The sequence below is a fragment of the Perca fluviatilis genome, chromosome 15 (genome assembly GCF_010015445.1).
Source record: "Perca fluviatilis chromosome 15, GENO_Pfluv_1.0, whole genome shotgun sequence".
NCBI lineage: Eukaryota > Metazoa > Chordata > Actinopteri > Perciformes > Percidae > Perca > Perca fluviatilis.
The window spans coordinates 4,249,685-4,273,638 of NC_053126.1; the positions used below are offsets into that span (position 1 = coordinate 4,249,685).

Consider the following 23,954-nt stretch of genomic DNA (forward strand, 5'->3'; position numbering starts at 1 on the left):
ACACAATCTATCTTCAGTGTAATCATGTTGCTAATAAAGCATGTGCTCACAGTGAACGAGAAAATGGTGCCAGTGTGTATATATGTGGAAATGATGGTCTGTTTCCAACACCTGTTGTGGTGGAAACTGAAACGTCACAGTCACCTCATTTCCTGGATTCATGAATCATGACTGACACGAGTGAGGAAGGGTGTGTGTACATTGTTGTACTTTGACTGGATGTTGGATGTTTACCTGTGTTCTCCGGCATGGAGGCCTGATCCGTGTTTCTCTCTTTCTTAAAGACGATGTTGCCAAACTGCAGCACTGCCGAGACCACCTTTAGCATGCCTGGCAAGGATAAGATAATATTTTAGTGATCCCCAGGAGGGGGGAGGGGGGGGGGACAAAGGAATGTAAGTATAGAAAGAGAAGGAGCATAAGAAAGTACTGTGTTTCAGGGCACATCTGGAAGTACTACTCACAGACAATCTCGTCATGGGAGAAGCTCATGATGCGCATGGCATCCAGAGTCTCTTGGAAATTATCTTTGTCCTGCTGGCCAGGGATGGTAATGTTACCATTCGACAGGAAACGGTAGTTGCTAAAGCCTTCGAGCAGCAGGTCCGCTGGAGAAGGAAAGGAAAGAAAGAAGTTCACTCTTGAGTATTTTAACGCTACTTTTAACCAGCCTTCTTTATATGCTTTAGTTTAAAGATGCATGTTTTTCCCAGTTAATGTACAGTGCTGCATGTTAGGATACTAGCTGTTTGTTAAAGCTATAGTGCATAGTTTATGTCGTCCACATGAGGAATTCTAAGTAATGTCAAGTAATGGCAACAAAACTGTTGGCGCATCCACATGATGGAAAAGCAGTTTAAAAAAAAAAAGCAGTTTAAATGGAGCGCGCCATTTGGAAATCGAATAAAAAGAGGGAATCAGCCAAGCCATCAGCTGGTGTGCTGTCTTATGAACTGTCAGCTATGAGCTGAGATAATAGCCGAGCTTGACTCCGTGACCTGCCAGAATTTACGCTATGCTCCATTTGTGTAAAAATTTGGCAAAAGTAACAATCTAAGTGATTGTTTGATGAAACATTACAGCGAAGTATGTGTTACATGTTCAACACAACAATTCAATCTAGACTCTAGAGCAAGGCCGCCAAATTTGAGGCCCACTGGCCAAATTTGGCCCGTGCTCCCTTTGTTTTGGCCCACTATGGCATTTGACATGCTCATGCTTATTTTCCTCTTATTTTGACAGTGTTGTAAAATCCTAATGACTACAAAACATACATTTTGTGGGGGTAAAAAGTGATTAATCTGAGTTTTGTAAACCTCCCTGTGAATGAAATACATATGTTTTATCTACGATGAATTACATGAATTATGGAATTCTTCAACATCAACATTTATTTTTGGCCCATGGCCTTCCATCCAGATACATTTTGTCCCTTCATATGAAAGAATTTGGGCACCTCTGCTCTAGTGAGTAAGCAGATAAGTGAGGGAGAGATCAAAGAACTGAAATCCACTAGGTAATAAAAGAAACACGTTCTGCATCATCATGAAACAATGTACTAACAAGCTAAATTAAAAGTTAACGAGGGAAAAACAATAGCTGGCCGGTGCTAATTCAAACCAGCTTTCTTTGGGTCTGTTCCTCGCCTGAAGCAAACTGGCACAAACATATAAACGTAACTGTCATTGCTAAGATACTTTTGTTTGTCCTTATAGCAGTTGTCAGACACTCACTCCGGAGATGCTCTCCTGCCCCTGCCAGCAGGCGGTAGAAAATGTGGAAGGTCCTCTCATCTTTGGCCTGTCTGATGGCCCTCGACTTCTCCAGAAGGTCTGAGAGCAAAGGTTAAGGACTGGGCAAGAAAATTACAACATGAAAAAAAAACAAAAAAAAACTGATCTTTCACTAGTAGTAAATATTAGAAAAAAAGACCACATTGTTGCAGAATTTCTGCTCTTGAAGAACATCAGGTTCCTCAAGAGAAGAATCCGGGGGAATCAAATCTTGCAACAAAGTGTTGCAACAAAGAAGTATTATCCTGCGGAGTTGTACCCATTATTTTCATCACGATGCATAAATAAACTTGAATGAAAATGAGGAATAGCAGTAAAAAACGTGGTTTCTTTAGAGCTTGGTCCCCTCTAGCTCTGTCTGGAGAATAAGCTGAACGCCGATTGACATTCTTGTGGTGAGCATAAGCTGTGGTGAGTCGTACAGCCTAACCACTGCTCTCAGATCTAAACTCAATGTGTACCCTGTCTTTTAGCTTCCTTTGTTGTGTTAAAAACAATCATTTGAGCGTCTGCTCCTTCAGCGCGTCCCACGAATAAGGATACAAGTTTCAATATTGGCCCCAACAATGTATCCTGTGACGTCAAAGTTGATCCTGATGAACTTCCCCTGTAGGAAACAAGATGCACGTTAAAAAGAGTATATGATGTTGATGTGTACTGTACTGTGTGTGTGTATCTGTCATATATTTCTTCTCTCTTTAGACACCGTCGCATTCTAAATACCACTTTGTGGATTCTTGCAGATGACACAGTGGTGTAACAAAATGCCCATATTAGGAAAAGCCAGGTCTACAGGTCAGAAAGAATCTCAGGCATGTCTGTGGTTTCCTGACAGTGAATGAATGTGTGTACCTAAGTGTGTATGAATGTGTGTGCCCATCTGTCCACTCTGCTTCATTGCTTCTCATCTGAGACAGCCAGTGATTCATGAGGACTGAACACCAGGGTGGTTAACTCGGGCCACATGGTTTACTTTAGTCATGCAAACTTTTAAAATGCTTAGAGCGACAATTGCTGTAATTCCTGTAACTCATCACTACAAGATCCGAGATAAAATATATATATTAAAAGTGCAGCATCAGTCCACTTTAAAATACTAGATTATTCCGAACAGTATGGCGTTACAGAACCAGGACTTAGAAAGAAAATTATTTTTATCAAATATTCTAAAGTTACATATTTAAATTACAGGGTACATCAAATTCGAGGACTTTCCAGGCCCAATTCCCTCAAATTCAACACGGCATAGTTTGAGACACGGATCAAAGTCTGAGAACAATCAGGCTTTAACGAAGATCACAGACAACCTTAAAAAAAGAGAGGCTTGAATGTGTGAACAGTGTTACAGTGACGGCAGACTCTTAGCACAGCAAAATAATATATAGCATTTTCACTAACGTTAAGTGAAACAGAAATTAAAAGATTTCTATTCTTGCAAAAAAAAAGTACAAATTCAGACACTTTCAATGACCTATGTCTATTATGAATGTCTATTTTCAAAAACTTGATTGTTTCCCCCTCAAATCTACAAACTTTTAAAGGACCAATGGAACAAAGGATTTCAAGTAACCGCAGAAACCATGACATTTAAAAAGCCCAGAAAGAAATGTTGGCAGAATGGCATTGGATGACATGGAGCAGGAGGGTTTGGGATTAGATTATGTACAAATGTCTTTGTACGTGTCTGTTAATGCAAATGTAAACTTCACTGCCAGTCAGTGTGGAGTAAATCTGTTTCCCTTCTGGATACTATCTGTACATATGTTTAAATCAAACAAATGATCATTTAAACAGGAACCGTGAACTCACAAAGCGAGACGAATTGTCATTTTTCACTGTCTTGGCATTGCCAAAAGATTCGAGGATGGGGTTGGCTTGCAGGAGCTGGCGTTCCAGCTCACCCTGTGGAGAAAGACAGAGCGGTAAGAAGCCAAATCGCTGTCAAACATTTCTTATGTCTGGCACCACGTAATTAATCTTTTTATCACTATTTATCACGTATTTCTGTGCCTGCCAAAACATACACAAGCTGGTGAGACAAAACCAATTCTTCGCAAAAGAGCAGCAAGAGAAAAATTGGAGCCACGTTAATATGCTAAACCAATCTTAGGGAAAGTCAGCAATTTATCAAGGCTCTGTTGGCTTTACTTTAGTCGACTGCAGCACAATGTGATTTTTGTCAGGGGAACAAAATGTCATGTGCCAAGACATCCAAACAGTTTGACAGAAACTCGTGAAACCACAAAGGCGATACAGCGAGTGTGTTTCGACACATGCCCTATAGTGAATGGTTAGTTCTTGGCGATGAGTGAGAGCCTTCTTCCGGCCTGCGCATTCCTTTGGTTGTGATGATATACCCTATATATCCGAAGACTTTACCACCATGATGGCAATGATGGCTTCCTCCCAAATCTTAAAACCTGGGTAGATAGGCGGTTCCCTACAGCTCCAGTAACCTCCACTTCCCCTACACATGACACAATCTCCTCTAACCAGGGCAGTGGCAGGACAGAAATAGCCCCTACAGCACATCAGGTCTTGTCTTGAACTGACTCCAGGATACTGGACTCTGACTGCCCAGAGGGAACAGAGTGGCTGGCAGATGCTATAAAACAGCTTAAAAATGGCAATACCTAAAGCCCTACTATACTATACCGTAAATTGCGCTGTAGCAAAGCGTTAAGTACTTGTGCTATGATACGGCTGAGTGCAGACTGCGATATTCCCTATACTAACTGCTGGAATGGAATGTGAATGCTGACTCAGAGATTCAATGTCATCTTTGATTTCTTCCAGTAACTGTAATATTGCATGGCTGCTTAATCTGTAACACTTGATGATTTCGTGTTCACTCAACTGAAAAAGTGTGATCCTTGTGGCAAAAATCCTGCGCTTTTACCTCAGTGCGGCCTGTTTGTACATACCTCGCCATGCTTTTAGGTGCAGGTTGCGAAACAAATACGCCTGAAGTGGGCGCAAAAGTTAGTACATCTGGCCCTGATTCTCACTCTGCTAGAGGTCTACATAGAAAGTCTGAATGTGTTGATACCTGACTGCAGGAAAGCTCCAGTAAAACCCATCTCTCGTGGGCGTCAGGTTTTACTGAGGGAAATAAGAAGTAACTATCCTCCTCCTCATTTTCTTCCTTTATCTTTATATTTCAGGCTCTGAATGACATAGAACAACACAGAAACCAGTGCATACGTCCCTGTGTAACTAAAGAATAAACAGGCATTCCCATTTGTCTTTCTCACTGCGAGAAATACGAAGGTCTCTTTCCCCTCTGGCTCTGCTTTACCTCTTCTCCACTACTTCATCTCCCCCCTTTCCAAACCTCTCTCCTCCAACTTATCTTCGCGCTACCTCGATCCCTCGTTCTACATTCCTCTGGCCTCTGCTCAGAGGCAGCCGTAATGCAACGCAGAAGGAAAGCAGCATTAAGGTGGTGAGTGTGGATCGTATACTCTGGCAGGGGAGCACTGAGGCCCTGAGTTACGGCTACTGAAACAAAGCACATTAAACTAGCATTCACTCGGATTGTGTGTGCTGTGCTCAAAGCTGCAGGTTATAGGTTGCAGCCAAGACTCTGCTTCTTTAGTTATTTAATTTAGAGAGGACACAGAAACATCAGGATTTGGTTTAGGGGAAAAAGAAAAATAGCTGCGGGATAAATCAATAATCTGAGAAGAGGTGAGCCAGAAAATATCAAGTTTTATAGAGAGAACAAGAGACAGAAGATGCAGTTCAGTAATGTGTTAGCAGTCTCATTTGTGATACTTCCTGGAAAACATTGTAGAATATTACTCATAATTATTATAGCAGTGGGTATAATGGAATGGCATGATGTACAGTGGCAATAATAATAACAGTAAAGATAATAGAACTACAACTAATAATAAAAATAATAGTAGAAGCAGTGGCCGTCGAGCAGGACAACGGCAGCAGGCGCAGCCGCTATCCAGGTGCCACCACAATCCAAGGAAGGATCATTTACTACACACATGCATCTAAAGTACATCACCAATGGAAAACATGCATGAACATATGAAAGATTTGATTAACTGCCATCATGTTTCATCATCTTTGATATCTTCAAATAGACTTCATATAGGCACTTCACTAAAATGTATATAAAGTATAATTTAGTGTGGCTGTGGTCTGATTTCACAGTTCATGTGCTCCTCCTAAACACCATGTATAAATCCCAGAAACAGAAGGCTGATGGACGTACAAAGAGTCAGGAAATGCTCGATAGGCACTTCATGTCAACAGTTTTAATGACCTATTCTTTTGGATTTGACTGACATGTGTTTCTAATAAAACACCTCTATTTCCAACTGTTCTAATAAACCCGAAACCAACTGACAAAACACAGTGTTTCAGCATCATGAGCCTGATGGTTTATTGGCAGATTCAGTGGGCTTCTAATAATTATGTGAGAAGACTGAGCCAGCACAAACACATACCTCATGAAGAGAGAAGCTTAGATTAGTCCGTCAACATCATTATGGAAGCGGCCGAGATTTAGAGAAGAAGGACATGCACATTCACGCAAACACTCAAAACGGACCACACACACATTTTTTTTTTTTTTTTTGAGAAAGCGGGAGTTACACTTGCCTGGAGCTTGAATGCTTTGGGAGATTCGGGCTGTTTGTTATGGATAAACAAATGCAAGTGTTAAAACCTGAAGTGCTTATGTCAGACACAAGCCACAGGAAACAGAACACCAGTACACACTAGGCCCAGCGTTGGTTACACTCTCACAGAATGGCAATAGATGACATGAAGCAGGAGGAGCGACCAGTCAGGCTAAATTAAAATCTATTAGATTAGCTGTGGATTAATACACACACCTTATCAGCAGAATATAATATAAAACTAAGCTATGCACTTTAATTTTGACTAGAACACATTAACAAATTACAGTTCAAAAATGTTATAGTTTGAAATATACTTATCGCTTTCTGGCTGAGAGTGACATACCGTAAGAAGATCGATACCACTCTCGTGTCTGTACAGTAAATCTGAAGCTACAGCCAGCAGCAGGTTAGCTTAGCTTAGCACCATGACTGGAAACAGGGGGAAACAGCTAGCCTGGCTCTGTCCAAAGGAAACGAAATCCACCTGCCACTGCCGGCTTCTCTATAGCTCACTAATGAACACGTTAAATCGTGTTCATTTAATCTGTGCAAGAATTTTTCACACAGAAGTGTGAAAAATGTCAATTTGTTGTTTTATTTGTATCGTATAGGGCTGAACGATTAATCGTTTTTAAAATCGCAACTGCTATTTTGAAAGGATGCAATTAGTTAATCGTGAAGACTGCGATTAATCGAATGTGTGATATTTAGTTGATTGTTTGGTATAACATTTGGTTTGACATATTTTATTCCTCTTTTTATTATTAGATTTACTGATTTCTTTTCATAAGATAAATGCTGGAATAATGTTACATATCACAGATCGTTTACAGAAATGTCCCATTTTCAGTGGATAACTTTATTTAACGTGATCGTAGAAGATGCAATGTGTAGATGCTGCTATTGAACTGAGGCATATCAGAAATATCAGTTTACAGGAAAGTACTGATATTTTTTATTGGAAGTTTTTTATAATTATTATTATAACTTTAACTTTTGTAATAAATGTTCTGTGTTTGCCTTTTTAATGTTTAAAAACATGTATTACTGGCAATTCATATCTACTGTATGTTCTCATCCCTGCAAAAGAATACAGAGCAGTTTTGACGGTGTTTCATGTTATAATGCTCCATGACATGTTTTATCTGTTACACGGTGAAAATTGAACTTAAGCTATTTTTTTTTTTAAGAATAACAAATCGAATCACAATTACATTTTTTCCCCAAATCCTTTAGCCCTAGTATTGTATAAAGAAATGACATATAACATGTTAATTACTGAGCTTTAGAGGTGCTGGTAGGTGGATATTTTACTGTTGGACAGAGCAAGGCTTGCAGTCTTTCTGCTACACTAACCTAATCGGCTGCTGGCTTTATATTTAACAGACAGATATGAGAAAGGAGGATAAGGGGAGAGGAGAGGAGAGGAGAGGAGAGGAGAGGGGGAGAGGAGAGGAGAGGAGAGGGAGGAGAGGAGAGGAGAGGAGAGGAGAGGAGAGGGAAAAGTGTGGGCAGTGGGGCTCTCACAGGAATGTTGTGGTCTTTGCGTCCTTTGTGTGACGAGGCAACGTGGGCCAGGTACTGGATGACCTTCTTCGTGTTCTCGGTCTTGCCAGCTCCTGATTCACCTCTGAAAACAAAGGGGAGACACAGCATGGATATACGCATGGACAGACAGAGGGAGCAAGTGTGAGTAAATAAAAAAATGAATGAGGGAAAAGAAGCACACTTTGTTTTCACTTCAAATCATAAATTACAGGCATTTAGTTGTGAGCATAGACGCAGCAACAGTGATGTCACCCATTGGTTTTGAAGCCACGAGTTTGGCAATATGGCGGTCGCCATTTCGGTTTTTTGAAACCGGATGTGACGATTTTTGACAAGAGGGTGGAACTGGGGAGGATGACGCAGCCATGCTAGTGTTGCGTATGGTTTTAATGGCGCTAATCTAACCGCTAAAGAGGGAAAGTTGACGATTTTCAAAGCTTTATGAAGCAAGTCATCCAGTGGAGATTTACCGGCCGGTGAACGCAGACCTCCGGGTACTGCTGCCATTCATCTGCATGTACGGCAGTCGGCAGTACAGAAAATCAGCAGACTTTCCCTTAAGTTACCAGCTAGTGCTAGATTGCTAACCTTATTTGGCAAGGTGCTACCGAACGCTGAACAAGACATTTTTAGGTGACCAAAATGTTCCAATTAACTTTGAAGTGAAAACACACAGTGAAAGGGTCAAAGTTCAGAGACAGAGTTCAAAGACAAGACGAAAACAGTGCCCCAAAACAACTTCAGGTCTATTTTAATGTACACAGTGCCATAGTTAGCATTGCTAAGCCTCTGTCCTGATTGACAGGTCCTAAAGCATCCCCTGCTTTATCGTCTATTTTAAAATGAATGGGATAAATAATTTACTAAATGTAGATCATGCTGTATTGAAGAAGACTTGAAACTAGCAATTGAGACCCTAAACTAATTATGAAAATGTTTATTGAGGTAATAAATCAAAAGTGGGGTAATTTTCCCATAGACTTCTATAGAAGCCAGTGAAGTCACCCCCTGCTAAAAATTAAATTGTATCACTTTTCAGACCCGAAGCTTCATCCAATATTATTACAGTCTATGGTTGTGAGGCATAGCCACATTACAGGAAATAATCCGTGTAAGTTGTCCACAATTTAGCAAGGTAGAGACAAAAAACAATAAAACCCTAACCAAAATAACTAGTCATTATGGTGGTCAAGAGTGATTGAATGAAGCCAAGGACAGAATAAACAAAGAGAAAATGAGGAGAGAGGTAGAGAGTGTGGACAACCATCAAGCTATATGTTGTTGTTTCCTAAATCCATCCATTCGCCCGTCTGTTTTACTGGAGAACCCTGTGGTTTGGTGGGTCTCCGAAGTTTCCAAGCTCTGCTTTTGAGCCGTCTGTAATGATAGCTCTGTTCAGGCAGAGCCATCCACAGCTCCCACAGTCAGCAACAAGAGTCCATCAGAGCCAACATCGGAACCAGGCCAGCAACACTACATCTAGCTACATACCGGTGGCTTTAGTCTAGCTGGCTATTAACTCTACTGCACACAGACCACTGCAGTCGATGGGCGAGTCCTCAAACACAGGATGCAGGCATAGAATATATGTAGGTCAAGTAAGTTACACATCTAAGTTTGGCTTGATGTCTTCATAGTTTTATAGTGTTGGAATATTTCTCATGGAAAAGACCATTAGCTGACTTTCACACATAGCATAGGTCAAGTAAATTACACATCTACGTTCAGCTTTATGTGTCTGTGCACTGACTTTTGTCATCACATACTGTATGTCAGTTTTAGGCTAACTATATTTCTGTAAGTTAAGCTAAAGCATTCTAAGGGTAATACTAGAATACGGATAAATCAGAAAGCTATGCAGTATTTTGTTTGCAAGCACCTTAGCTTGCTAACACATAACTAGCTTATTAACAGCTGACGTCCTCCCTGGTGCTAAAATAATCCTTTGACATGCTTAAATCTAATGTTTTTTCCCAGCAACAGGCATTTTGTTAGCATTTTAGCCCTTGGTTGCATATTGTGGCACCGACTGACTACAGTGACTTCCTTCACCCTTAAATCCTGTGTATGACACAGGATACTTCACACAGGTTCATATTATTTTTGATACTTCATACACAACTATTACAAACTACAAACATAAGTACAGTAAATACCTGGAACTGGGCGTTCACACAAAACACAGGTCTGCAAATGTTATTTTGAACACATCACTGCTAAACCACATAACTACATTAAGAAGACCGTCTATAATTCTAAGCTATGCTAAATATGCTTGTGGCATTTTAACTCGAGTAGCATACAAGTGGTTAAGTGGAAAAGCGGTTGTCGCAAGTTGATGCAGTCGACCCTACTTATTAAACAGTGGGTAACACTGCTAAAATGGCTCCACTGTCACCAACAGGGGGTGTCGTTTTCTGAATTTAGGACAGATTATGCAACAGCGCTTGTCTCTGTCATTGGCAGCATCAACGCAAGCCACATTCAAAGAGTGTGCCACTTAATTACTCTCTGCCAAAGAAGATGAAGTCAGGGCCCCAAACCGCACTCATAACTCCCCCAGTGCTGGATAGAGCTGCTGCACAACCCAGCATCCACAAAAAAGCTATTTGAAACCAGTCCTTAAATAAAACAGCAGGGTGATGGGAGCTGGCCAACTGACTCAGGGGGAGAGGAACAGGGATGAAGAAGGGGAAAGGGTTACTTCACAGAGAAAAAATAACCTGGAAACTAGGCAATACAGAGGTGATGATCCGTATAAAGTGCTCTCATTGTACTGTATGAAATATTAAACCGCAATGCTTATTTTTACTCTTCTTCACTGTAATGTATATCCTACTTTGAGGACAAGAAGTGAGACCTTGTCTTTATAGAAGGTAATATAAGATAACCCTCTTAAGGTGCAGCTTGTACAATCTTCATCTTAAGACCATTTCATTTTCCAGCCCATTAAGCTGCTTTATTGCCAGAACCACCCTAACGAACAGATCATCTGTCCCAACAGAGAAGTGACCTCTGGAGAGGAGAGGAGGAGCATTAATAGAGAGTTAAGAGTTGCGGTACTTACGTGCAAAGGATTGATTGGTCCTCACGATCTGTTCCGAGAAAACAGAAAAACACAGTCAGCGCATTTCTTTTGGTTTTACCCTTTATTACAAATTACAATAATTACAAAGACGGCATTTTGTGGTCAAGCTGCTGGATTATAACACTCAAATGCAATGCAACTTAGCCAGTTCTTTTTCTTGGTGCAGTGCAGGGCATCAACATGCAAATACAGAACTGTACGGTTGGTTCACTCCTAAGGGAACACACAACTGAATAATGGGAAACACTAACACGAAATATTCCTCCGTGGACACCAAAGTCACATGAATCCAGTGTGTATGTGTGTGTGGGAGTGTGTGTGTCAAGAATACATTTAACAGCCAATAGCTCATTACTCAGCCTCCTTCATCCAGACTACCCGCCAAGCCGTGCTGTGTAATGGCCATAAACTGACACCTAGACTAGTAACCAAAGCTCTAACACCTTTCATCACCGAGGAATTCAGACGGAAGACCAGATGACAGAATTAGCTTATGGCCACTGAAGTGTGTGACCTCTCAACTTTGAAGGCCCTGCTGCACACTACAAAGAACTACAAAAACCAGAACCCAGAGCGTACTGACACGTTTATCAGCAAACAGAAACTGTCACAATCAGAGCATGTCCTAATTTAATATACCACTGGTAAACAGCATACATGTCACACATGGGTGACATCTCTTTATGCTTGCATGAAATTGCAATTTCTTGTATCCTTTTGAACACAAGAGCTTCCGGTACCAGGGGCAACCCACGGTGTAGTTAAGAAAAAATCGCTTTCAGATAAGACTAGATTTTATTGTCCACTTTAGTGGTATTTGTCTTTGGCTTCTCTTCAACATTAAAATGCAACCATGACACCACAATCACTTAAATTAAACAGACAACACAGCAACACTAAAAACCATTAAACATACAATTGTGTTAATTTGTTTTACCCTATTCACCTGCAGTCTCTACCATTAACTAGTGTATTATGCTAATTACTCAAATTGCCCAAAATGCAACTTTTAGCGACCAAGCTTTATTTCATCCACGAGGCCTGAAGATGATATTTCAATCACAAAAAAAGTTCATAGGAAACAACATTTCTGGGTCCAAGAAATTTCCAGTAGACTAATTGTTGAGGAACGGGAGCATATTATGCGGTTCCATATTAAACTGTGTCTGTGTTAAATGTTTCCTTGTGTTGTTCAAAGACTCCCCTATGTAGTTCTCCTTGCTCTCTTCTTTCATTATGTTTGAATAAAGCCAGTTCAGCAAAAGACCATTATTATCTAGAACCTCTAATGGTTCATATTAGTGGACTCTCTAATAGCCATCCACTGTAGATGTGAAGAGTTGAACTGTGGGGCCGTGGGATGTGCCACAGAATAATACATTTGCCTCCTACCAGTATAACCCACAAACTCCCACCTTGTTGATGTGGGTCAGTTTTCACAAAGTCTTTACAGTGTTATCTTTTAAGAAAGACATTTTGTTCCTGCACTTAAGCATGACAAAAATTATTTTGTTTGTGTGTGTGTGTGTGTGTGTGTTTATCTGGAGACCTTGTGTCATTAAAATGTTGTTTTCTCATCCAAATAATGAATGCAAATAAAATGCAGACACGCTCGAACACAAGTGTGCAGAAATAAAATGTCTGCACACTTGTGTTGGATGAGAGTTGCTGCGATAGTGGAAATGATGAACGAGCTGCTCGATTTAACTGGCTCCATCTCCCTTGATGATGGGAGGGTGGCCTAACAAACACGGGCCAAAGTTTGATTACTCTTCCTGTCAGTGTTTCACAGCAACACATCTGCATAAACCTGAAGCTCATCATATCCACCTGATGTGGGTTTTCACAAGACCTTGCGCTGCTCCAGCCTCGCCGGCCTGAGGCACGCAACGCTGCGTAACCTACCATGAGTATGAAAACAAAACGAAATACACAAACACTGAACAGCGTCTGAGCAACATCTCTTCAGCCCTGCATGATTAAAGATAGAACCAGTTTGCATGTGTGACCTCATGCTTCTGAAATTAGCTCTTGACTGCAATCTGCAATGAATAATGGAAAAAGAATCTGTACCAAATTGTGATTTTGTAATTTGTATTTAAAGTGCGACTGTGGGCCTTCCAAGTCCCCCACCACCACCAACTGCAATCAGTCCAAATATCCATACAGTTACCTCAAGTGTTGCTCTAGTGCCTTAATAAACACCATGTGACAGTCTGCTGCACAGGCTTTGTCCCTCTGGCTGCAGCAGATGTCATCTGTTTGGAGTTGTGGCAGCGTGAGCAGTAATAGATACCATGGCTTTACAGGCAAAAACTACAACAACAAAAGGAAGTTCAGGTAGTACAGCCTTCCACATGTCGTAAAGATATTCCTGTGCCTGCTTATCATTCTGAAGAAGACTTTGAGAGATAAGATGACCTCAGCTGACCCTGTCGATCTGATCACTAGGGCTGTAACGATATATCGATTTGGGTCGATATATAGTGATTCAAGCCTCACGATCCAATACTATCGATACAAAGTGAAAATATCGATACATATCGTCATCTTTAAAATGCGCCTTTTATATTCCTTTAATTAAACAAGTAGTTTGTTTTGAATTTAAATGTCTGGAAGAGATTAGTAATGAAATGGTCAAATCATATTTTAGTTTTGTAAATACGATATGAAATGGCAGATTGGCAAATGTCCTCGTACGTAGTGCTGCGTTATGTAGCCAAAATCTTAAGTTTACGAGTTTATAAATAGTTTATTTTGGTTTACAATATAATGAACAAAGCATCAAAATTCATGTGAATATGCAATGACAAAAACACTATTATTAAACCGATCCATTTCACACGATATAACTCACACAATCAATGACCGAAAAAGGAATAGGCTAAAGCCCAAGGCTTATTTTGCCTATCCTATACAATCCTGATATAGGTCATTCATATCTCGATAACGACGTATACCACGGTATATGGTAATTCAATAAATACATATTCTATATGAAGTAACCACAAGGTAAAGCCTATTTGTGTATAGTCCTGTGTGAATTAAATACTTTTATTTTCTCAGTTATTAAAAACTGGAGTGCAAAATGAACATAACGTTTAAGGATCAGATACAATAGACATTTTTATACCGTTTCAATGATATATATTGTCATATTGCCCAGCCCTAACTTTAAAAAAAAAAAAGACCCCCCTGGTTTTCTGGGAGGTGTTTGGGGTGTTTGTTTTTTTTTTGGTGGACACCCCCCTCCCTCCCTGGGGGGAAAAAAAAAAAAAAAAAAACCCCCCCCCCCCCCCCCCCCCCCCCCCCCCCCCCCCCCCACACACACACACACACACACACACACACACACACACACACACCCCCCCCCCCCCCCCCCACACCCCCACCCCCACACACACATGCCCCTTTGGACATCCATTAAAACTACTCTCCCTTAATTCTCTGCATCCGTTTCCCCCGCTTACCTGTGATGCCCTCTTTCTACTTTTCATTTGACCTTATATTCCTCTGTGGACATCCACCACCTCCACATCTAACACCCCTGAGTTCTTCCCTGATAGGCAATCATTCCTTTAATTTACCGTCCTCTTTAAGGTGTGATTCTTCTTTAAGGTCACACAACATAAAGTAGATACTGGCTTCACTTGCCAGAACCAAAAGGGACGTTTTCTAAAAATGTGCTCTTTCAATAAACTAGGGGTGGGTGGAAAAAATCGAGACAGCATAGTATCACGATATTTTTCGTGGCAATACTGTATGGATACAAAGACGCCAAGTATCGATCTTTTATGATATATGACAATATGACAATCCCTTTTTGCAGCAATTAAATTGAAGTAAGATGAACAAACAATGTATCTTTTTAGATGAAATAGATGTTGACAAAATTTTCCTTTGGGGATATCATTTAAAATTGGGAAAAATTTGAAGTTGGAAAAAAGGTAATACATTGCAATATATCGCAGAATATTGCAATATGTTTAAAATCGCAATAATATCGTATTGTGACATAAGTATCGTGATGATATCGTACCTTGACATAAGTATCGTGATGATATTGTATCGTGACATAAGTATCAGGATGAGATCGTATTGTGACATAAGTATTGGGATGATATCATATCGTGACATAAGTATCGTGATGATATCATATCGTGACATAAGTATCGTGATGATATCGTACTGTGACATAAGTATCGTGATGATATCGTATCGTGACATAAGTATTGTGATGATATCGTATCGTGACATAAGTATTGTGACGATATCGTATTGTGATGATATCGTACCGTGACATAAGTAACGTGATGATATCGTATCGTGACATAAGTATCGTGATGATATCGTACCGTGACATAAGTATCGTGATGAGATTGTATCGTGAGGCCTCTGGTGATTGCCACCCCTACAATAAACACATACTGATCCATCAAGTAGAACCCAATCCCACTGATATCAGACATTTGCAGATCTTGTAATCTCATATGTTCCTTGTTTAACCTTTAATTACATTCTATATCGTCTTGCTGTGTTGTTAAACATTTTGTGATGGATATGTTTCATAAAATTCCCTTTCCACCGTCTAATGTGACCTGTGCTGTTTGAGTGGGTGAGCGAGTGCGGGCATTTATCAGGTCGGTACTCCCACCTTGGTCCTCTTGGCAGCTGCTGCTTCCTAGATCACCACAGCAACTAAATGCTGGGCCATATTTACCCAGGATGCCATGCTGGCTAGGCGTGGTGGACCAATCAAACTGAGCATGCTCTTCCCTTCCAGTAGCTCATTACTGCCTCACTAAATCTTTACCCCCTTTGTGTTTCCCCTTTCAAACTGTTGCTCTCATTTCCCTTTTCTCCCCGTGAACGGTGAAAAGCCAGATTACTCAGACCACTACAGAGTGGAACTTTACTGGACACAAAATCACTTTTCCACACCAACAGATGTTTTTAATTCAATTGGCTCGTCAGAACTTTTTTGCTACACTTTTATTTCCTCCACAGCAACTCACAGTCGATCATTTAGCTAATGTTAATGTGAGTGGGAAACAAGTTGGCCCATTCATTCATCAAGTTTTAGGTTAGACCACGGCTCTGTCTGTTTGGATACAAGCTAAATACAAATGTTAAAGACAGCACAGGAAAAGGCAGCTTTCAGACCATTAAGTATTGGTCCCACAGTTCATTGAAGGGTGAAATACTTCACTTCTACTTCATGTTCAAGATAGAGAGCAAGTAGTTCTAAAAACATGTCTAGCTCTTCAGTGACAGCCCAAGCTTGTTGCCAATGTGACTTATCATGTCAAATCAAATCAAAAAGACTGGGTGCGACCTTTTGCTCACTCAGTAGAGCATACATGTAGGCATAGTCCTTCGCAGCAACCCGGGTTCAAATACGACCCAAAGCAATTTGCTACATGTCATCCTCTTTCTCTCTCTCTCTCTCTCTCTCTCTCTCCCATTTCCTGTCTCTCTGCCGCTGATCTAATAAAGGAAAAAGCCATAAAAAATATCTTAAAAGGCTGTAGGCTTGTGACGATTGGTTTGATGAGATCGTACATCGATGATATTAGGGATGAGCGGGGGTTGTTTTTTTTCCTACGCTGATATTAAAGGAATTTTAACTAACTTACTGTCAGAGCTAAAATGTTATAAAAATAATATCTAGAATCTGCGCCCTAATGTTCATTTAGAAATGTCCAATTACGTGTTCAATGTAGCCAGCCTGTCAGACTGGCGATCTCGAGTAACCACGATTGGACGATTTGAAAATATAAGCGATCATCCAAGCCAGGCTGAAAAACACATTGAAATGATTTGTGCACTGCATTCATTAATTAGTTTACAAAGTTATGAAATTGTGTGCACTTCTTCGACTATTTTGCACTCCAATCAATTCACCTGCACACAGTGTGTCTCATGGGCGCACAAAACCAAAACTCACATACTCGATCTCACTTCAGACTCCCATGTTAGGAGACGGGCCTGTCTTGCACAGCAGGGTTTCCTTTGCTACTAATAATTTATCCCTCACAAGGATTAAAAAAACCTCATTCTTCACATTCCAGAGCAATCCCCCTCTCGCGCCGTCTCCACAAAAGCCCCAGTCGTTACAATAACCCCCTATTATCGACCTCATTTAACCTTGTACAGCCTTAGTATCCCTCTCCTGACTGTAACTCAGACTATTGTTCTGTTTTCATACACATTCATGTAATCTACTTTAACCTCTTCTCACACCTTCCTAATATGGAGTTCCCCTTTCTTAGAAAATAAGGTGATTTTGATAAACAAGAGGCAAAGAGATGGTACCCTTACATGCTCATTTTTAGGTTCATACCTGCGTTTGGGGTTTCTACTAGAACATGTTTACATGCTTTAATGTTCAAAAAACACTTTATTATTCTCATACTGTCTGTCTGAATATACATGTATTCACCCTCTGTCTGAAACGCCCCATTTTAGCACCTGTCTCTATAAGCCCCCCTACTGAAAAAGCAAACTCTGCTCTGATTGGTCAGCGTTTCCGGTTCTTCTGCATCTGTGCTCTCTGTGTCTCTGCATCACCATTGCAGCCGGGTAATGACTATAAACTCACTGTAGCGTCACTTTCTACTTATATATAGTATAGCTGTGACATCACAACTGTACAAAAGTCCTGACGGCTCGTTTAAAGGAACGGTTTTTGAATACGGGCTGTGTGCATTTCTCTGTGGATTGAGCGTTTTGATACTTTCACAGTACTTACTGTAGATAGCACCTCGACCTTTATGAAATCTCACTTTTTAAAATTAAGGCTGGGACAAAATATCGATAAGGCAATATATTGTTGTGATACAATCGATAAGCTGGCGCCAAATATCGATATTTTAATAAATAAAATAACACACGAATGAGGAAAACTTGAACAGAAGTTAACAAGATGAGGTTTTCGACAGGACAGCAGTTTGAGGAAAATAACAGATGCCCCAGCCACATTTAAGAGGGAAGTCTGGACCCATAGTTGCTCTATAGTTGTGTCATTTTAACTTACAGACTGAAAAACTTGCTGCAGAATTGTGCTGTTTTCTAACAGTAAGGACTTGAATAAAGAGAATAAAGAACAGTGAATAAAGAGAGAAAACCTGCACTTAACCTTTTCACGGGCATTTTGTATTCACTGTTAGACTGATATTGTGATGTATCGTTATAGGATTGTCTAGCAATATATTGAGTATCGCAGAATTGCTGTATCGTGATATTGTCGGTATTGTGAGCTATGTATAATGTATCGTGAGGCACCCTGTGATTCCCACCCCTATTTACAATATGGGATCTTTAAAGTGCTCATATTATGCTTTTTGGCTTTTTCCCTTTCCTTTATTGTGTTATATATCTTTTTGTGCATGTTATATGTTTACAAAGTGAAAAAGCCCAAAGTCCCCCCCCAAAGGGACTTACCATCTCCAACAGAAAACACTGTTCACCAACTGCTCCAAACAGCTCTACTGTAGTCCAGCCTTTACTTCAGAGACAGACGTGGTCACTTTGCAACGCGCGGTATATATGCTCTTAGCCTAGCGCTAGGTTGCACCCTCATACTCTGCTTCTGACTGGCTAGTAGTCCTTACCTAGGTACTGTCAGGGCACGCCCTCATACTCTGCTTCTGACTGGCTAGTAGTCCTTACCTAGGTACTGTCAGGGCACGCCCTCATACTCTGCTTCTGACTGGCTAGTAGTCCTTACCTAGGTACTGTCAGGGCACGCTCTCATACTCTGCTTCTGACTGGCTAGTAGTCCTTACCTAGGTACTGTCAGGGCACACCCTCATACTCTGCTTCTGACTGGCTAGTAGTCCTTACCTAGCTACTGAGCATGTGCGACTCCCAACAAAGATGGAACAGAAGTGAGATGTCTCACTCAGTAGCTAAAACAGAGAGCTCAACACACAGAGTGAAAAGAGGAGCTGCAGCAATGTGCAGTACAACAAGAATATGGTGTTTTTTGAAAATTAAACCACATAAATCTATTCTGGTACAACCTCTAAATACAATTATGAACCTGGAAATGAGCATAATATGAGCACTTTAAACAATCTAAAGCACTGCTGTAAAACATTATCAGAAAATATGTTAACTACAAGTGATTTCTAGTGTAGAGGCGTAGCAGTAATTTATTGTTTTCCTGGTTTTAAGTGAGTCTCAGTGTGGATCAAAATGTCTCATTTAGGCTCCACTGGCTTAAAAAGGTTTAAGGATTCCTAACCTCAACCACCGAAAACATTGTCCTCATCCCCTGCTGAAACCAGACCGTGTACAAAAACATTCTTAGCTCCAAGGATCAAAATTACATCCATTTATTGTCAATGGTCCTCAACATTATGGCTCCAGTTCAATGCAGTTCAACCCAAAGTCTAACCCACAAATTGCACTCCAAATTGTTGAAAACTGTTGTTTCAATGTAAACTTTGTGCATGTGGATCAGACAGCTGTCAAACAATCCATGATTAAATTCACACGTATTCTCATTCATCTCATGCTCGTGATAATATTGGCAAAGATAACTAAAAGGAATTGTTAACACCAGCTGTTGCCCCTCCTCCTCTGCAGACTTGATTATGAATAGAGGAACTCACTGACCAATTCATGTTCCTACACACACAAGTTTTTTGCAGATTAAAGAAACCAAAAAACAGAACTTTCGGATTAGGAGCATGCTGCCATTAAAAAAGAAAAACTGTTAAAAATGGAAGTTGGCTTGAAAACATGACTTTCAACCTTAAGTGTCTTTGAAGCTGGATGTGACACATTTTTTCCACATTGGGGCTCAAGCTCTAACAATTTGCTTCGTAAAAAGAAGTCGTAAAACGCAACTGCACACAGTGAGAAATTCTAGCGCCATGGAAACCACTTCACACAATAAGAAATCCTGAGTGATAGCCAGCGAGCTGCTCTCTCATTAACTACTGCTATAAGTGGTGAGGTTCACCCACAAACCCACACACAATCGCACAACTCCCTCGTCACAGTAGAATATGGTGACTGTATTAGTGCAAGTAATATAAAAATGGTGGCCTGCTTACTCATAAAGGCCTAGAGCAGAGGACACAATCCAGAGCTACTTAAAACCAGAGGAACAAAGCTCTAAGTGTGTGTGTGTGTGTGTGTGTGTGTGTGTGTGTGTGTGTGTGTGTGTGTGAGGCAGAGCTCATTCACATTCCCAGACAGTGGAAGTAGCAAACAGTCAGCGTGATCTGGGAAGTGTTCTGGTCTGTGGGTAACCTGCAGTGTTTAACTGTCACCTCGAAGCTTCCGGACAATTACGATAAGACGCAAATTAAACACACTTAAGTAGAGGGCTGAAGAAGAGTAATACCTTACATCCTCCAACGGCCGTTTTGATAAGATGAACAGACTTCGAAGCAATAAATCCTTCTAATAGTGATTAAGGTAATACTAACAGTCACTTCATCAAAGTAAAGGAGAAGACAGACATTAAAGTATCAGGAGCCACTTCTTTGTATTAACAGCACTTGGGAACTTTAAGTGACCTATTTATAGCTTTGAAGAAATCTTAAGTGTAAAGCAACATGTGACATAATTCTTGCGTGAATAAAGAACTATCAAAAAGTAGCTATGTAGTTCATTGTTGAAGGGGTACTCCAGTTTCGTATAGAGCTACCATTAAGTTGGAGGATTTACAAGAGACAGAATAAAAACAGATTGGTCAAACTCTATTAGCAGCAGAGATTGAGATATCCTTACTTTCCAAAAAATCCTGCAATTCCCATAATGAAACAAAACAACATCTTTCAAAAGACCCTAATGACTCCTACATTGTCAAGTATTTCAGTTTGTGTAGCAGCTCAGTTTGGGACATTATATTTGAAGAGAATTATAGCCCAGCTATTTGAATTTTTTGCTCAATCTGAAGCATTTTTCAATTCACTCAATTGTGTCTGTGCCTCAGTATGCTCTGCCCAAAGCGTATGTCTAATCTTGTCTTTCCGTTCACTTTGTATGGAATCACATCACGTCTAAAATTCACCTTGCATTCTGTCTGAACAGTGGTTTAGAGCCATAGAAGATATTGTAAAGGTTTATTTCTGATATCAGCTGAGGAAAACAACATATTTTTTGCTCATAGATCAAACTCTTTTCACTTCTTTTCTGTACATAAGGCCATTTGCCACCGCTGAGTGACTAAACAGCTCAACTGCATTAGTTACTGTAACGCTGTTGATCCAGCTGCCAGTTAAGCATTCATAGGCATCCATGAGCCTACGAACAGAAGGGCAGACAGCCACACTGAGCTGACTGGCCATATGTGTGTACCAGTCTGTCTGTGTGTGTGTGTGTGTGTGCGTGTGTGTGTGTGTGTGTGTGTGTGTGTGTGTGTGTGTGTGCGTGCTGGAATTCGGATGCCCCTGGTTTCCCTCCCTACCAGCACTGGGGCCTCTTGGGTGTGGAACAGGCGTTGTTTTCAGCAGGCTGACAGAAGTGACATTAAGAGGAAATGAGGGGCAGGTGTGGTAAGGTCAAAATGTGGAGATTATGTCTGTTCTTATGGTTATTAGCGTATGTGTTTCATCATCTACCATCAAACATACAGCCTCCCTTTGTGCCAATCACTAACAAAAATGTCAAAAGCAACAATGTCGACTATGCAGGTGAGACGCCGCATTTTCACACCATCAGCGCATGAACAAATGGGTGGATACCAAAATCTCACTGACAGTCACAGGCAACAAGTCCTCCAAACCATATGGCGATATAGGTCATTTATTCCTACACTGCTAATACGACCCACAGGAGCGTTTTCTGTCCTCAAAGCTAAACCAGAGAATGTAGCGGCTCCTTTTTGTTTGTTTAGTTTTTTTTCACTTTTTATCATTCATTTGCAAATCAAGTCCAAAAACAAAATGCATTGCATACAGAACAGTTCATCATTGGCTGACTTGGCTGCCACCACAAGCTCTTTTCCATTCAACAGTGGGTTTTTTGGTTAATGGAGATTCTATCTGTGGAGCTAGCTGTTGCCAGAATGAATGGGGCAGGCCTGGTTATGCTTAAGGCTAGGAAGGATGCACTCAATTTAGCGATGAACATGATTTGATTTGTATGTGTACCTTTGTTGTTTGTTATGTATTTGTACCTTATAAAGTACATCTGAAAATGTTTTGAAAATTTAGATAAAGACCCAACTACTTTGTTAAGTTAAAAAAAACAAAAAAAACATTGTGGTTTGGATTAAAATCAGACGGTACTTTACTTCCAGTCAGGGCACATGACGCTGAACGTAAGGTAGCTCAGTTTGTTTCGTAAATTAAAAAACAACAACTTGCCATTTACTTTTAATTTTAGACGGGACACAAACCCTGGTCTCCTGCTTTGCTCCTGTCATAAATACTACGGGGACTAGAGGGAGACGTCACTATAAACTAGGGATGCACCGAATCCAGATTTTTGGGGTTCGGTCGAATACCGAATCCACTGGTTAAGATTCTGCCGAATCCTCCTCCCATCCTCAGCCCATGAAGACAGTAAAGTAGTAAACAGTGACTGTCGTTCCTTTGCCGTACCTGAAGTTGCTGCATTCTGGCTGCTGTCTGGAGATTCCTTCATGCGCAACTCGTATTCTTTCGGATGTTTCATACCAAATGTTGTAACAGCGGCCATGTTGTGTATAGTTTAGGGTCCTCGCCACCACCAGACCAATCGCCATTGCAAATTGAACATGTAGCTGGACTTGAATGGCCTTCTTTTGACTGAAAGTACTGCCAAACAACAACTTTTTCTGCTCACGAGTTCCATTTCCACTTTCTCACAGCCTGCTGCATTGAACGCTCCACCTACGTAAACACCTTCCTGTAATCAACGGCGGCGTCATTATGTCAACCAGCGTAGTGAAAGCGTAGGGTTCGGTTCAGTGGAAAAAAATTCTAAGGTTTGGCAGAAACCGAACCCTGTCAAAAAGCCCAATATTTGGCTGAATCCGAAGCCAAATCCTGGATTTGGTGCATCCCTGCTATAAAAGTTAATATAAGTTGTAACTGCTGCTTGAACAAACGAGGGGGAATCTTATCACAAGATGTTCCCCTGTACATCTGGCACACGTGAATACTTTCCAGGGCATGGGCAGGACAGTTTAGGGATGTGGCCGGCCAGACAAGGCGAGAGGGGTGTGGTGGGAAGGGACCAGATAGGGGAATGAAAAGGGAAAATGGAGATAGCAGGAGGGAAAGATCATGGTGCCACATTCGAGTCAGGAAAACAGAAAACAGATATGGGGAGCTTTGCAGCTATAAATAACATCATGTCACCCACTGACATACTTGCAGATGAAATCCTAAGTGTGTTTCAGTACTTCTGATTCAGTTTCGGGATAGCAATGGCAGTTGGCAGCTGAGATCACAGGCCGGAATAGACTGTCATCATCATCATCACCACGTGTTAGTGCATTTCCCCACCCTTTGTGAAATGACAGCAGTGTGTGAGGGACCACCTGAGTGAGTGTGTGAGGGTAGAGAGAAGATCCAACACACACACACACACACACACACACACACACACACACACACACACACACACACACACACACACACAAAAGGCAGAGAGGAAGCTGTTGTCATTCTTGACACCTTGAGCTTCCTCTCTTGATGCATGTTAACCTCTCCTGTTTGTCTCTCACTCCACCTCTTTCTCTCGCCCCTTTCAGACCACAGGAACCAGCGGGGAAAACTTTGTTAGCTGTTGTTGTGATTGGATCAACACGTAACATATAAAAGTGAAACAGGGGGAAAAAACTTGACATGCATAAAATGGTTTTATTGGCGAAACACAGCGTGATTTCATAACAAAACGTTACTGCATCGCCTGATCCTTATCAAACACAACTCT

At 40.9% G+C, this 23,954-nt stretch overlaps 1 protein-coding gene across 5 annotated transcripts in view; it reads right to left on the bottom strand.

Moving 5' to 3' along the window:
* LOC120574358 (myosin-10) overlaps positions 1–23,954 on the bottom strand; it is an 87,827-nt gene that overhangs the window by 33,852 nt on the left and 30,021 nt on the right. For 3 of the 5 annotated variants that reach the window (XM_039824648.1, XM_039824647.1, XM_039824651.1), the window contains 8 exons: positions 11,052–11,079; positions 7,964–8,066; positions 6,414–6,443; positions 3,603–3,695; positions 2,337–2,400; positions 1,734–1,832; positions 465–608; positions 235–330 (listed from right to left, as the gene is read on the bottom strand). In XM_039824648.1, coding sequence (XP_039680582.1) covers positions 235–330; positions 465–608; positions 1,734–1,832; positions 2,337–2,400; positions 3,603–3,695; positions 6,414–6,443; positions 7,964–8,066; positions 11,052–11,079 — 657 coding nt within the window. The remainder of the gene's footprint in view (positions 1–234; positions 331–464; positions 609–1,733; positions 1,833–2,336; positions 2,401–3,602; positions 3,696–6,413; positions 6,444–7,963; positions 8,067–11,051; positions 11,080–23,954) is intronic. The other 2 variants (XM_039824650.1, XM_039824652.1) reach the window with 1 other exon arrangement.